Source organism: Nannospalax galili, unplaced genomic scaffold (genome assembly GCF_000622305.1).
Source record: "Nannospalax galili isolate Female #2095 unplaced genomic scaffold, S.galili_v1.0 scaffold107, whole genome shotgun sequence".
NCBI classification, from domain to species: domain Eukaryota; kingdom Metazoa; phylum Chordata; class Mammalia; order Rodentia; family Spalacidae; genus Nannospalax; species Nannospalax galili.
The window spans coordinates 2,447,182-2,463,236 of NW_008358490.1; the positions used below are offsets into that span (position 1 = coordinate 2,447,182).

General features: G+C 43.7%; 1 protein-coding gene across 2 annotated transcripts in view; it reads left to right on the forward strand.

The window, feature by feature from the left end:
• The first annotated feature begins 291 nt into the window (after positions 1–291).
• Positions 292–16,055, forward strand: part of Ppp4r3a (protein phosphatase 4 regulatory subunit 3A) — a 50,359-nt gene continuing 34,595 nt past the window's right edge. For both annotated transcript variants that reach the window (XM_008821735.1, XM_008821736.1), the window contains exon 1: positions 292–1,287. In XM_008821735.1, the coding sequence (XP_008819957.1) occupies positions 1,146–1,287 (142 nt within the window). In that variant the 5' untranslated portion in view covers positions 292–1,145. The remainder of the gene's footprint in view (positions 1,288–16,055) is intronic.

The window sequence follows — 16,055 nt, forward strand, 5'->3', positions numbered from 1 at the left end:
CCAAGCCAAAGCGCGCCCCAAGGCATCGGCGCCGACTTCGCAGTTAAATGATTTTTTTCCCCTAGTGATTTTTCAACTTCGGACTAAAGACCAGAAACCCGCTAGGGCCAGGTAGGTGGCCAGGGACCTCTGTTCAGTCCCTTCCCTAAGCGACAGGAGCAGGGACGCCGGGAGGCTCGTTGGCCCCAACCTCAAAGCGCCTGCCGCTTCCAGACCGCCCGCCCAACCACGCCCCTTCCCAACTCGGAGCCCGGCTGATGACGCACACGGAGCGCGACGCACGCACGCGCCGCCCGCGCTCGCACGACTGTACGTGCGGAGCAACGCGAGCGAGTCTCGGTCCGTCACCGACGCGACCAGCGTCCCGCCTCCTCCGGGCCTGCCACCTCCGCAGCTCCGCGTCCGCCTCAGTGCGAGGCCTCCGCCGCCGTGCGGCCACTAAGCCCGCTGCTGTCTCTTTAAATGGTGGGGTTTGCGGGCCGCCCCTGCCGCTGCTGCCTGGGTGGCCCCGCGCGCCGCTTTTGAGGAGCGAGCCAAGATGGCGGCTTTGGCTCTGTGAGGAAGACAGAAGACGCGGCGGCGGCGGCGGGGTAGGGAAGGCGACTTCCCAGAAGAGGCTGGGGCGGCCGGGGGCGCGCAGAGCCTCCTGGGCGGCGCCAGCGGCTGCGGCAGGAGCACACGCTTGCCTGCTACGGACACTTGAGGCCGGGGGCGCGGAGCGGCAGCACGGGCCGCAGTGGCGGGGCCTGCTACGAGGAAGGAAAATATGGCGGCGGCCGCCTGAGGAGGAAGAGGCGGTGGGGCGGGAAGCGGTTCGGCCGAGGTCATGGCGGAGGCGGGAGCAGGGCAGTGAACGGAGTCGCGCGTTCCCACCGCGGCGGGGCGGCCGTCTGCGCAGCGCTGCGCGTCGCCCTCGGGTCTGCTGGGTGGCCGCGCTCGCTGGGCCCGGACAATAGCGCCGAGGAGCGGGCGGCGGAAACAAACGGCGGCCAGGAGCTCCGATCCGGGAGCGGGCCATGCGAGCGGCGGCGCGGCCCCTCGGCGGCCAGAGGCTGCACTGAGGTCCCCGAGCTCGGCGCTTGCGGCCTCCCGCCTTTCCCGGACAGCGTCCCCGGGTCTCTCGGGCGCGGCCCGCGGCCGACACGATGACTGACACCCGGCGGCGGGTGAAGGTCTACACGCTCAACGAGGACCGTCAGTGGGACGACCGGGGCACCGGGCATGTGTCCTCCGGCTACGTGGAGCGGCTGAAGGGCATGTCCCTGCTCGTGAGGGCCGAGAGCGACGGTGAGTGGAGCCGGGACCCTCGCCGCCGGCTTCCCGGAGCCCGGGGCGTTCGACCTGGGTCGGCGGGTGGGCGCGTGAGCCCCGGGGACACCCCCCCCCCCCCCCGGGCCTGCCGAGCCGCGCGCAGGGCCTTCTGGGCGTTTTGCTGCTCGCCTTTGAGGTGGTTGTGGGCCGCCTTTTCTGTGTCGGGAGGTCGGAGCCCTGGGATCGGGAGCCCCACGGGTTCTTTAGCACGAGCGTGACCTTGAGAAAGGTCCTGGTGATCAGCCCCTCTACCTTTCCTTCACCCACGGGTGGGGCAGGCGTGCAGCTTTGCCCGGGGCCCAGAGTTCGTAGCTGTTGCACACTTTGCGAAAGTTCCGTTTTGGTTTATTGTTTTTAAATGTTTGCGCTACATCTTTCAGATCCGGTTGAGGGTTGGCAGCACTGTTCCCGAACTCTGCACTCGACGGAGAAAGTGCTTTCTTTGCTTTGAGAGGAAGGAGACATTTGTGTACTCCAGTGTGATTTTGTTTGTATTTCTTTGTGGCAGTGTCTGAACGTTTGGAATTATTTTATTGCAAGCTCTTTTTTTTTTTTTTTTTTTGATTGCCTAAGTGTAAGGTCTTCGTGGTTCAGTTAACAGTAACAGGTGGGAAGAAGTTGGCAGGTATTTTTAAAACTTTTTAATCTTCCGTATTGCTTTCACTTCGGAGCTGTTGAAACAGTCTTCAAGGACCAAAGACTAAGTTGTTTGAAAAGGGACAGGATTTCAAACCCCCCTTCCCCCCCCTTTTTTTTTTTAAATCTTTTTGAGACAGGGTCTCCCTGTACAGTCCCACCTGGCCTGGAATTCTATGTAGACCAGGCAGGCTTCAAACTCAGAGATTTGCCTGTCTCTGCCTCCCAAGTGCTGGGATTAAAGGCGTACATTACCACACCCGGCTAGGATTTCACATTTTAAAAGACTTGTTTCTGTAGGGTTTATTTACCACTTTCCTGGGTGATATTCTGTGAATTTCACTTCAAAGAAACTGCGTGTTGGGTAAAACTTGAGTATAAAAATAGTGAGTTTGTAGCATTCTTCAGTATTATTACAGTACGGTACTGTCAGTTTACTGTGATTGTAATTGTTTCATATCTGAATTACTACAAATTTATTTCAGTAATTTTCTTTGGACTGTACCCAGAATTCTAAATTCCTTGAAAAATAAGATTCCCCTGGCTGCTAGAATCTACTAGAGTCTAGAATTTGGTAGAAGATTCTAGAAAGTGTTTGATTTGAATTGAAAAAAAAAATGATAGTTTGGATTATAGTGCCCACAAGTTATCTTTATAAATCTACCCAAAGTAACAGTGGGGAAAAATTACTTTTACAGGCATTTTAAGAACACTGACTGTTCCTGGGCATGGTGGCCCAGGCCTTTAACCCCAGCACTCAAGAGGCAGAGGCAGGTGGATCTCTGTGAGTTCAAGGCCAACCTGGTCTACATAGTGAGTTCCAGGACAGCTGGTGCTACAGGGAGACCCTGTCTCAAAAAGATCAAAAAAAGCACTGAGTGCTCTAGCAGAGAATGCAGATTGGATTCCCAGCTTCCCAGCACCCACATGGCATCTAACAGCCATCTGTAACTCCAGGTCACCCAACCCTTTTCTGACCTCCACAGGCCTCACTGGTACATTTACATACATGCAGGCAGGACACTCATACACATAAAACAAAAATAAACAAATTGTAAAAAAGATTTCTAACTTGGGAGGTAGAGGCAAATAGGTCTCTAAATTCCAGGCCAGCCTGGGTTAGTTAAGACCTTGTCTTGGAGGGGAAAAAAACAAGTTTCTAATACGGTAGGAATATTTTTCAGAGACTGAATGTCAGATTGTCAGATGTCGGTGCTTTGGTTCTGGAGGGAGTGTGTTTGGGACTATTGCATAGTAACCTGTTCTGTTCTAGCTTTTGTTTTGTTTTGAGACAGGAACTTCCCTGTAGCCCTAGCTGAGTTTGAACTCACACTGTGTAGTTCAGAGGCTGGCCTTGACCTCACAGAAATCCACCTACCTCCTGAGTATTGGGTTCAAAAAGTGTGAACCAAGAGGACGTATAGGGCTTTCAGCCAAATTGGCTGTTTTGAGGGAAGGATAACTGGGCGGGACCCAGGCCTGGAGCACACTAGGCGAGTGCTCTACTACTTGAGCTGTGATACCCAGGTAGCTTCTTTTTATATTTAACTGTATGTAGGTTTTAGAGCAATTCTTTGAATTTCAGAAATAACATATGTGACATCAATGTGCTTAATTTGATCATACAAAGACTTTTTCGAAACTGGGTATCCTGTAGCACCAGGCTAGACTCTTAACTTGGTGTGGGCCAAGAGTAAAGTAACCTGGAACTTAGGTTCCTCTGGTCTCCACCTCCCCAAGTACAAGGACTATAGGTGTACCACCACACCCAGTCCTTTGGCTTCTCCCTTCGTGGCTTCAGCCTCCCTAGTGCTGGGATCACGGGTGTGAGCCACCACACCCTGCTTTGCAAAGAACTTTAAAAAGTATTTATAAAGCATGAAAAAAAGGGCAGTGCTGGAGAGATGGCTCAGTGGTTAAGAACACTGGTTGTTCTTGCAGAAGACCCAGGTTTGAATCCCAGCATCCACATGGCAGCTAACAACTATCCATAACTCCAGTTCCAGGGGATCCGATGGCCTCTTCTGTCCTCTGGGGGCATTGCACGACATGGATTCACTTACCTATATGTAGGCAATACACTCATACACATAAAATAAAAATATTTCTTTTAAGTATAAAGCATGAAGGCTTTATGTCTTGCTATCCTAGGGAATCACATTCTAACAAGGTGTTGTAAAAATCTTTTACTATCTTTTTATTTTTATATTTTTATCACTTAAGAGATAGCTTCTTAACCTCTCCCCCTTTTTCCATGGAGTTTTGAGGTTCTAATACAGCAGGTTAAATGTCTGGAAGAAAATTTTTATTTTTATCTGAGAGGGAGATAATACTTTTTGAATTTGAGTTGTAAGGAAAGCTAATTCCAAAGAATAGATTTAAGCCAAGTATGATGCTCCTAATTCCAACATTTAGGAAGCAAGACTGGTGGATCTCAAGTTCAGGGCCTGCATAGTGAGACCCTGTTTCAAAAAACAACAAAGAAAAAAATGGATTTAGAAAAATTTCAGGATACTTGTGTAATAATGTATAGCTTAATGACTACAGTGTTTTTCTAACAGGTAAATTCCAATAGGAATAATCAAAATTTATTGAGTGCCTCCTGCATGCCAGAACCTCTTTAAGCAATTTACTTGTATTGAGAAACATAATTCTTTTTGGGGGGACAGGGTCTCTGTAGCCCCAGCTGTCCTGGAACTCACTATGTAGACCAGGCTGGCCTTGAACTCACAGAGACCCGCCTGCCTCTGCCTTCGGAGTGCTGGGATTAAAGGCGTGCACCACCACGCCCGGCGGGAAACATAATTCTTAAAAGTATTATTGTAGGTACTATTATTAGCCATGTTAGGTAAGTAGGTAGGTAGGTAGGTAGATGATAGATAGATAGATAGATAGATAGATAGATAGATAGATAGATAGATAGATAGATAGAAAGAAAGAAAGAAAGAAAGAAAGAAAGAAAGAAAGAAAGAAAGAAAGAAGAAAAGAAAGAAAGAACTGAGACTCAGAGCGGTATGTTTAATTTGGGACAAGTGGTCTGTGTTTGTTTGTATGAGAAATCTAGCCTGACTTGCATTAGCTGTATGAAAATCACAGTGAATTTCAGCTCTCCTGTTGGTTCTGTTTACATCCTGCTTTATTCTTGGCCTCAAGGATTAGTTCAGAGAAACAAAATTTTTATTTTACACCAGAGTTACTTTCGTTTTACATTGTTTTAGACAGTCTTTTGTATCTGTGTTGGCCTTGAACTTGCTGTGGAATGAGAATGACCTTGAATTTTTAGTCCTCATGCTGTAATCACTGTTAGTTGTGCTACTTTCTATAGTGCTGGGGATCAAACCCAGAGCTTTATGCACTGTTGGGCTAGCACCAACGGAGCTCTACCCCTAGCCCTAAGATATTTACACATACAGTTTATGGCTGAACCACTTTTGAAAGTTAAAGTACACTACTAGTCTGGGTCACCTGTTATTGTGTGCTTTCCCCCATTCTTCATTCTCTAGTATGTATAATTAAGGTTTTTTTTTCAATTATGATGAACAATAAAAAGTATTTTGTTTTCTCTTTTGGGAACTGGGTCTCATCCTCTACTTCCCAAGGGCAAGGACTGCAGACACAGGTGTCTGTCCTTGTACCTGGTAAACTGGAAAGCATTTTTGATTTTCCATTTAGTGGTTCGTTTATGCAGTAGAGATTGGGATGGTGACACAAATTTATCATCCCAGCACTAGCTGTAATCCAAGCAGCTGGAGAGCTGAAGCAGAAGGATCCCTAGTTCTAGGCCAGTCTGGGCTATATAAGATAAAAAGTTTTGCCATAGATGGGTTGGACTTCTAATAATTGTGTTTCTCTTTCCCCCTAAATCCTGTCACATCAAAAGCATTGACTGTACATATGATGTGATTGCATTCTTTTGTTATTTTGGTCATTTATTTTTGGGTTTTTGAGGCAGGGTCTCCCTGTAGACCAGGCTGACCTGGATCTTACAGATCTGCCTGCCTCTGCCTCCCAGACTAAAGGCATGCACTACCATGCCCTTCATAAAATCAAAATTTTGTCTATCATTTGAGTTGCCTTTGTAAAAGTTAAACAGGTTAAATTCTTACTGTTACTTGAGGCATGAAGGAAATGAGACAGGGAAATGTTCAAAGTAGTACTGCTTACTAGTCAGTGAGACTTGAATCCTGTCCTCAGACTAATAGAAATCTGTAGAATTTGATCTTGGTTGTAGGTTGTCTGCCTATACCTGTACTTTGGACAGGAAAACTTGTCAAGCTTTTTTTTTCTTTCTTTCTTTCTTTCCTGTGTTGGCTATTGGGGGAAAAGAAGTGAATGCAGAGCACCTGCATTTTTTTCATTGCTGTTCTAAATCCGTATGTAGTGTAGACTCCTGCGTACCGTAAACATTCGGATATATACTTAGTTATCAAGAACTCAGTGTCAGTAGTGGAAGTACACCTTGAAGAAAAACACATTTTCCCTTTGTGTACAGCAGCTTTGTAGAAGGTATGTGGTTGTGGGATACTCAAACCTTTTCTGTCTGTAGAATGATAAGTTAAGCAATTTGAGGGCCTCTGCCAGTAATGGAAATGACTGATGAGATCTGAGTGTTATGGGAGCTGACCTGGATAGGTACCGTCTTAAAAATACTTCATTTTTAATTATGTGTGTGCAGTACCTATGAGGACAGAAGTGTCCAGTCCCCTAGAGTTACAGGCAGTTGTGAGCTACCCCGTGCGGGTGCTGGTAACAGAACTTTGAGCCTCTGCAAGCAGTACAAGGTGTTAACCAGTGAGCCATCTCTCCAGCCAATGTCATATCTCGTAATGTAATATTACTTGTTAGCTCTGTTTTCGGTTTTTTCTTGAGCCTTCATTATGTAAACTATGAGCCAAAAATTCAGAAAGCTAGGTCTTGTAATATAGAACTGTTGTTCTGTTTTGTTTGGTCTTTTTGAGACAGGGTCTCCCTGTAGCCCCAGAACATAGTGAGCCTAGAACTCACTTTGAACTCAGAAGATCTGCCTGCCTCTGCCTCCTGAGTGCTGGGATTAAAGGGGTACACCACATGTATTACTAGTCTCCCACCCAGGTGAGATTTTGAGTTCTATTAACTTTTTTCATTGCTGGAGATTGACCAGGACATGATGATTACTAGGCAAGTGCTCCGCCACTGATCTGTACTTGTAGCTACATAAACTGTTTTGTTTCTGTATTTTGGTTTGTTGTTGTTGTTAGAGCCATGGTCTTTGCTATGTAGCTGAGGCTGAGCTCAAATTCTAGGCCCCTCATCCTCCATGTCTGTGGGCTAGAAGTATAGGCAGGAGCTACACCACCTAGCCATTAATTCATTTTTTTGGTCATGCTTACTTCCTACTCATGAAGCATAATGACTAAGACCCTTCCCTCAGCTTTGATACTAATGAAGACAATGTCCTGGGGCATCTGGATTGTGAGAGGGCTGGAGTTATTTGCTAAAATCCTTTAGTACTTTCCATATCAGAAATAAAGCCAGGACCAAGATTTTATATATAGCCCTAAACATTCCCATACTGCCTGAATCTAATCGATCAGTTGATATTGAAGATGGAACCATAAAAATGACAAAAACTCTCAAGTTTTCAGCTTATTCCTCCAGCACTGGGGATTGAATCCAGGGCTGTGTGTAGTGCTCTTCTCCTGAGCTACAACATCCCTAGCCCAAGAAGTCTTTACTAACTCATCTCTCTTATGAAAGGAAGCAAAACCTATATAAAGAAGTTTTCCAGCTAAATCTACAGTTTTCTTGGAAGCAAGTATGGATCTTTCACTTATAGTGTAGTTCTGGATTATCAAAATTCATTTTCCTATTGCAGATGATCATCAATACTAAAAATCCAAGTATTACATGCTACTTATGTAGTAGATATTGGGGTAGGCACTTCTGTATAAATTTTCAGTGAGTGTTCATAACAATCCTTTGAAGTAGATACTGTTTTCTAATCATAAATCTTGGTGTTTTAGATTCTTTGGTTTTTTCAGCAAGTCTTTTTCTTTTGAATTTTCAATTTTTTAATTGAATTTTTTGTGTATTTTATATAGAACATCTTAATCATCTTTATAACCCTTCCCCATTGGTCCCTTCCCATAACCCCCCCCCCAATTGGAATTCGTGCATTCTGTCATTTTTGTTAAGGCCTATCATATCAAGTTAGTGTCCTTAGATGTTGCCTCAGTGCAGGTTCATCCACTGAGGTCTAGTCAGCCTATCTAGAGTCTCTCCCTTTAAGATCAGCTCTTCCTCACCCAGCAGTAATCGGCTGCCAATAATTACTCGACTAAGATTGGAGCCTGCTGTCCATTTCCACAGTTCTGTGCTAGGCTTTTGTCTGCTTGAGCTTGCATGGGTGTTATCTATGCTGGCACCCATTGCTGTAGGTTCATTTGAGAAGAGTCCCAGGAGCCTGTAGAATTCTAGTTCCATATGGTCATGCATCTCCTCCCTGACTGTTCAATCTTTCCACCCTCTTCCACAATAGTCCCTGAGCCCTGGGTGGGTGGATTTTAATATAGGAGTCCTGTCCAAGGACCCACACTCTGTAGACTCTTATTCTCTACGTTTTGGCCATTTGTGACTGTACCTGGCCCTCTTGCATGAAGGGAGCCTTATTGATGAGAATTGAAAGATGCATTAGTGTTGTTCTCCTTATCCCTTGTTCTATGTTCTATAAACCTTAGGTATAGGGGGTTACATCGTAGCTGTGAATTGGCTTGAGCAATTCACAGACAATCTCTGTGTATGACCAGTTGTGGAACTCTAATTGTTGAAAAAGAAGCTTTGATGGTAGTGACTGGGATATTTGTCTGTAAATTTAAGGATCCATATTTTGCACATAGTAAGAAATTACATTTGTCTAGGGATATGACAGCCTTGGGGTTTTCTCTAAGATCTATGACCTCTCCATCTATGTGTATTTGGCTAGGTTTACAGTAACACACACGAGTTTCCTCCCATTAAATTCCTACCTAATTTAAGTCCAAATTAGGTAGCTGTTGATTACCCCTAATATAAAAGTGCCACTACTGCACCAGTGTTCTTTGCTGAACCACCTACCAGCAGTTACCTGGGTGATACCCCTGGTGGACATATCAGTGTATTTGGTTATTTGTTTGAGTCAGGATATACCAATATCATTTAAATGTAGCCCAATATTCTACTCTATAGTAGGCCTTGAAGTTGGGGTTGGACTACCAGTTGATGTCCTCCTTTACTAGCTTATTTAGTGTTCTCCGAAGCTATGAGAGCTAATCTTTAGGGAAAGTGGCTTCCAGGTCAGTTCCCGTTCCATTGCTCCAAATCCTTTGACCTGGTCCCCCCCCCCCCCCCTTTTTATACTCACCAAGAAATCTAGGGATTTTTGTTTCTTTTTGAGGTATTGGGGATTGAAATAGGGACCTTGCACATGAGAGCCATTCACTGTACAGTTGAGCTACATCTTCAGTCTTTTTACTTTCCATTTTTAAGCATTCATTTGTTTTATCTTTAGTTGTATACATGTGTGCGTATGTGCATGTGAGTGCAGATACCACAGAGGCCAGATGCCTTGGCTACCTCTGAAGCTGGAGTTACAGATGGTTGTGACCCACCAGACATGGGTTCTGGGAACCAAATTTGAGCCCTCTGAAAGAGCAGTATACACTCTTTTTTAATTAACTTTTATTCTTATTTTATATGTATGTGTGTTTTGCCTGCATGTGTGTGTGCCCATGTCATGCAATGCCTGCAGAGGTCAGAAGAGGGCAATGGATCCTCTAGAACAGGAGTTAGCGGGTTGTGAGTCTCCATGTGGGTGCTGAGACCAAACCAGTCTTCAAGAGCAGCCAGTGCGCTTAACCACTGAGTCACCTCCCTGGTTCCTTTTCTATTCTGAGACAAGTCTCTCTGAGTTGCTCAGGTAGGTCTTGAATCTGCCATCTTTTTTCTACCTCAATTTCCTAAGTAGTTGGGATTGCAGCCTGTACTGCCAGGTGGGGCTAAATTTTTCTTAAATTTTATTATCAAATCTCTACTATACTGAACAAATAGGGAAAAAATACCACTGAAGAGACAACATTGCACAGTGGTTAAAAACACCAACCCCAGAGTCTTAATAATCTCAACTCTTACCTGTACTAGTTGTTGTGGTCCTTATTCTGCAGTATTGCTTATTTCTTCTGGTTTTGTATTTTTGTTTTTGACAGAGTCCCACAGAATTCACTTTGTCTGTCTCCCAGGTGTTGGAATTAAAGATGTGGGCCATCATGCCTTGCTTTTTAAAAATTTTATGTGCACCAGTGACCCTCACCCTCATCTCCATCTCACAGTGGGGATTGGCTACAAATTGCAAGAAAATACTTTGTTATGAGCCAAGCCATGATGTGAAGTAGAGGGAGCAGAACGAACTCATTCTGCTCATAGCTTGTGGTGTATGATACCACCTACCAGCAGTTACCTGGGTGATACCCCTGGTGGACATATCAGTGTATTTGGTTATTTGTTTGAGTCAGGATATACCAATATCATTTAAATGTAGCCCAATATTCTACTCTATATTATTTCATGCGGTACTGTATTGGTTACTTTTCTGTTCCTGTGATAAACCACTGTGATCAAGGGAATTTGTAAAAGGAAGAGTTTATTTCAGCTTACAGTTCCAGAGGGGTAAGATTCCATCTTGGTAGGGAGGCATGACTGCAGAGCTGGCCAGAGCAGAAAGCCAAGTGATCACATCTTGAAGTAGGCACAGGAAGCATAGAGCTCCCGGAAATCCAGCAAGGCTTAAGAACGTCTCAGGTAACGTTCTTCCTCCAGCCAGACCACACCTCTTGAAGCCTCCCAAAACAGCACCTCCAACCAACCAGAGACAAATTGTCCAAATCCTTGGAGCTTATGGGGGACATTCTCATTCAAACCACCACCACAGGTGCCCTTTTGGTGGCATTTCTCAAACTTTTTCTTAGAATGCCTGTGTTCTTAAGTTGAGGATCCCAAGCACTTAACATTTGGGCTTTATCTATAAATATTTACCCTAGTTGAAATGAAAACTGAGGCTTCGGTGTTTGTTTACTTAAAATTTTTAAAATTTTTTTAAAAATATTTATTTTATGTGTATGCATGTATTGCCTGTGTGTAGGTAAGTGCACCCATGTCGTGCAGTGCCCCCAGAGGACAGAAGAGGGTGTGGGATCCCCTGGAACTGGAGTTTTGGACAGTTGTTAACTGCCATGTGGGCGCTGGGAATTGAACCTGGGTCTTCTGCAAGGACAACCAGTGTTCTTAACTGCTGAGCCTTCTCTCCAGCCCCCTGATATTATGTATTAACAAAATAATGGATAAATATGTTTGTCTAATGAGATGACATAGGAGGGGCTATCCTGAATGTGTAATTCTTTTTTTTTTTTTATTCACATTGCCTTGGGTAGAAGCACATGTTACTTTTGGTGAGAATCTTCTGTACCTCTCCCTTAATGTTATGGAAGTCTCCTGCTAAGAGTTCCTTAGTGTTGCTGAAGTCTCCCTTGTCAGAGCAAAGAGTAAGTGCTTATCACCTGAAGTTGAACTGTTTCCCTATCTGTACCCATACATTAGGATAGAATTACTGTTCCTAGCACTGTAGATGTAACAACTGATAGAATAAACTTTTTGGGAGGAAGGGTTGTATTACTTCACATTAATATTCAGTGGAAGCTTTTTCAGTACATTGGAGAAGTGTTCATAACTTGACCCAGTAAGAACCAGTAGGTAGCAGAGAGAAAACTGGTTAGCTAAACAGTCATAGACGGATTGTAATGCAGGAATAAATAGATAAAACTAGTAATTTGCCATTGAGTTATTATCTTACCCCCTACATGGAAAGACTGTCCCATGTTTCAGCCTACTTGACTTTGGTTTTGGAGACTGGACCTCAGTTTCCTAAAGTGGTATCTTAAGGCCATAAGATGTGGATGAAGTAGGTTTCAAGAAAGATGCTTCTCCAAAACTAGCATTCTGAATAATCCCGGAGAAGAATAGCAAACACTAGAGCAGTCTGATATGTTCTTATTTTACCTAGGCTTTTGGGGTGGGGGTGAAAGGCTTCAAAGTTTCAGCTTGTAGTTCTTTTCCTTTCTATTGCCCTGGTCCTGACATACTACTGAGAAAATTTGGAAGAAAATGCTAAAGGAACTGGAATTTCAAAAAATGATCATTGATATGACAATGCCATATCCTACAGTTTTGCTTTTAGTTTTGTTCATTTCAACAGCTACCAGGTTAGATATATGTGCTTCTTTTCCTTTCTTTTCCTAATAGTGCTGGGTATCAAAGCCAGGGATTTGCACAGGCTAAGCTCATACTCTACCACTGAATGACACTGACCCCTTTCTTCCTTTAATTTTATGTTTATTATTGCTAGTGCTTCAATATGGAATATTTTATGATAGCCATAGTTTTTTCAAACATCCAATGCCAATCTTTTTGAGATAGGTTCTCTTGTTGGTCTGGAGCTTGTAGTTGGGCTAGACTGGCTGGCTGAGCAACCAGCAAGCCCCAGGGATCCATCTGTCTCCATCTCTCCAGTGCTGGGACTACAGTGTGTTTCTCTGCTGGGGATTGAACTCAGGTCTTCATGCTTTCATGACAAGTACTTTACTGATAGTTTTCCCAAACTGGCTTTTAAATTAGAAAAAGAATCTGTCGGGGCTGGAGAGATGGCTCAGCAGTTAAGAACATCAGTTCTTGCAGAAGACCTGGGTTCGAATCCCAGCACTCACATGGCAGCTAACAACTGTCTGTAACTCCAGTTCCCAGCAGTCCAACAGCCTCTTCTGTCCTCTGCGGGCATTGCACAAACATGGGTGTACTTACCTACATGCAGACAATACACACATACACATAAAAATAATAAATAAGATTTAAAAAAAAAGAATGTCATTTGTATAGTATACATTTATATATGCAATGAAGAGCTTTTAGAGAGTTGAAGAAAAGGAGATTCCAATAGGATGGGTTCAGCGTATCCGAAACTAGAGTAATGTAAACGGAAACTTCAGGAGCAAGATTAAAAATCGAATCTCTTCAGCGAATTTAAGAGATGAGCAGATTTTTGTACCAATTGTACCCATGAGAGAGACATCTTGAAGAATGCTTATTTATAGAGCTCAAGCTAAGTATGGCGGCATAGACCTGGAGACCCTATTTCAAGAAACCAACCAAAAGTCTTCTGCAATGTTGACATCAAAGTCTAAAACAATGACATCAGAGTCATGCACTTTTAGCTGGGTATGGTGATGCATACCTATAATCCAGCACTCAGGAGGCAGAGGCAGGGGAGATCAAGGGCAGCTGGTGCTACAGGGCGACTCTCTCTCTCAGGTTATTACAGTTAGTAAAAACACAATGCTCCTGATGTTCCTGGTCTTGGGTAGAATACAAGTACCTTTATGCTGGAGAACAGTACTCTTAAAATAAATGACATCATTTGATTGCTTGTCAAACTTTACCAAACAGTAAAGTTAAGTTGTGGTAGACGCTGGTATCCTCACTCTTGGATAAGCTCTGACACAGTGTTTCTGTATTCTATTTTTTGGCTGGTATCAATCAGGGTACCAGAGCAAGGTGTCAAACTGGTGTTTATCATTCAAATGTTAAAAGAGTGTCCAGCTTCATGGACTTGGATGAAAATGGTTTTCCTTAAATATTAAAAGGAAAACTTACTTAACAAACACAATGATGTCCTTTAAAAGTACATGATATTTCAGTCAATTAAAAGTCAACAGTATAGTTGTGTGTGGTGACATATGTCTACAAACCCAGCACTTGGGAGATTGAAGGGGGGGGTCACCAGGAGTGGTGGTGCATGCCTTTAATCCAACACTGGGGAGGCAGAGGCAGGCAGATCTCTGTGAGTTCAAGGCCAGCCTGGTCTACATAGTGAGTTCCAGGCCAGCTGGGGTTATACTGAGACCCTGTCTCAAAAAAAGGTGGGGGTGGGGTGGGTAGTGCATGCCTTTAATCCTGGCAGTAAGGAGGCTGAGGCAGGCGGATCTATGAGTTCCAGGCCTGCTGGGGCTGCAAGGAGACCCTGTCTCAAAAAGACAATGAAAGAAAGCAAGTATTTTCTTGTTTTGTTTTTTTCAATGTATACAAGTATTTTGCCTGCATGTATGTCAGTGCACCCATTCGTGCGGTGCCGATGGAGGCTAGAAGAGGAGATCAGATCCCCTGGAACTGGAGTTTGGAACTGTGATTAGCTGTGTGATTGCTGGGAACTGAACCTGAGTACTCTGCAAGAGCAGCCAGTACTCTTAGCTGTTGAGCATCTCTGCAGCCCCATATGTTAGATTCTTAGTCATGTTCTTCATTACTCAGTTTTCTCTCTCTCAATGATCCTGTCTTCCTCTTAAAGGTGAATTGTGTATCCAACCCCCATACCCTCCAACACATACATACACTAGGACATACCCTCTATACCACACTTACCCTCAAGGCCTCTTTCTCAGTTCAGGGATGGGCCCTTGTGAACCTGCTGGGAAAAACATGAAGTAGTATATAGTAGCTATAAGCGCTGGAAGCTTGAGATTTACACATGTCATGGACAGGCCTCTGGTACTCCACCCATGCACCAAGGTATATGAGTATGTGTTTGTGTTTTAGAAGCATAATTTGAGGTATTAATTCCAATTCATTTTGCAATGTGTTATTGACCTCTTGTCTTAAAGAAGTAGAGCTGGGGAGATGGCAAACCTACCCCAAGTTTGGAACCTATGTAAAAACTGGGTGTGAGGTTTGTGCTTTGACCGTCACATGTAGTTACAGCTTAAAGATATACATCAAAAATATGTGCAAATTATGTGTTCAACATCAAGAATATTTTGAAATAATCTGCACACATTCAAAGTAACCAAACATAACCAGCACTTAGCCTACTTCATAAAGTATACAATCTATTGTTTTAGAATACCCACAGGGTTTTAGCTATCACCACAGTCTTAATTTTAGAACATTTTATCTTAGCTAACAAAGAAAGCATGTTCCCATTAGCAATTACTATCCATCCATTTCCCCCCAGCCCTAAACTACCACTAATCCAGTTTTTTTCTTTCTGAGTTTGCCTATTCTGGGCCTTTCATGTAAATGCAATCATAAGTTTGGTTTTTTTGTTTATTTGGTTTTTTTGTTTTGAGACAGCTCTTTTGTAGCCCCAGCTCTTTTGTAACTCACTGTGTAGAACACCAGGCTGGCCTCTGATTTACAGAGGTGCCCCTGCCTCAGCCTCCCAAGTACAGGGATTAGAGGTCTGCACCATCAAACCCAGTCCTGCTTGACTTTTTTTTTTATTTATTTAAATACTTTATTATTATTTTTTTTATATGTATGAGTGTATTGCCAAAATGTAAGTGTACCATGTAATGCAATGCCCACAAAAGTCAGAAAAGGGTGTCTGGTTCCCTGGAATTGGAAGTACAGAAGGTTGTTAGCTGTGGTGTGGGTGTTAGGAACAGAACCCAGATCCTCTGCAAGAGCAGCCAGTGCTCTTAATTACTGAGCCATCTCTTCAGTCCCTCGTTTGTGGTTTTGCTTTACATTTCCCTAATGAATATGAAGCTGAACATCTTTCCATATGATTATTGACTGTACATTTTATTGGGAGAAAGATCTGTTGTCCATCTTTTAATTTTGCTGTCTTTATTATAAAGTGAGAGCAATGTTAGTCCTTTATCAGATAAGATTTCCAAGTATCTTTCCCCCATTTTGTGGATTGCCATTTTATTTGATGATGCAAGCACAATAATAAGCTTTAAATTTTTGTGCTCAGTCCTTATCAAAGGATGTCCCACTTTTTCTTTGCGTAGATTATACTTCTATGCAGCTTAGCTTTTTTTTTTTTTTTAAAGCTTCCTGTCTCTGTTCCTCCATTTTGAGAGCATTTTCCAGACAGAAAGTTCTGTGGCACTGAGGAAGCGAACCTAGGATCTCACATGCTAGGCAAACTAGTAAGCTGTATTCTTGGGCCGTAAAATAAAACTTTTATGCCCAGTGGTTTCCCCCCCCCCACCATTATATGACTTTTTAGAGTTGAATTTTTCCTAAATAGCATGTTGCTGTGTATC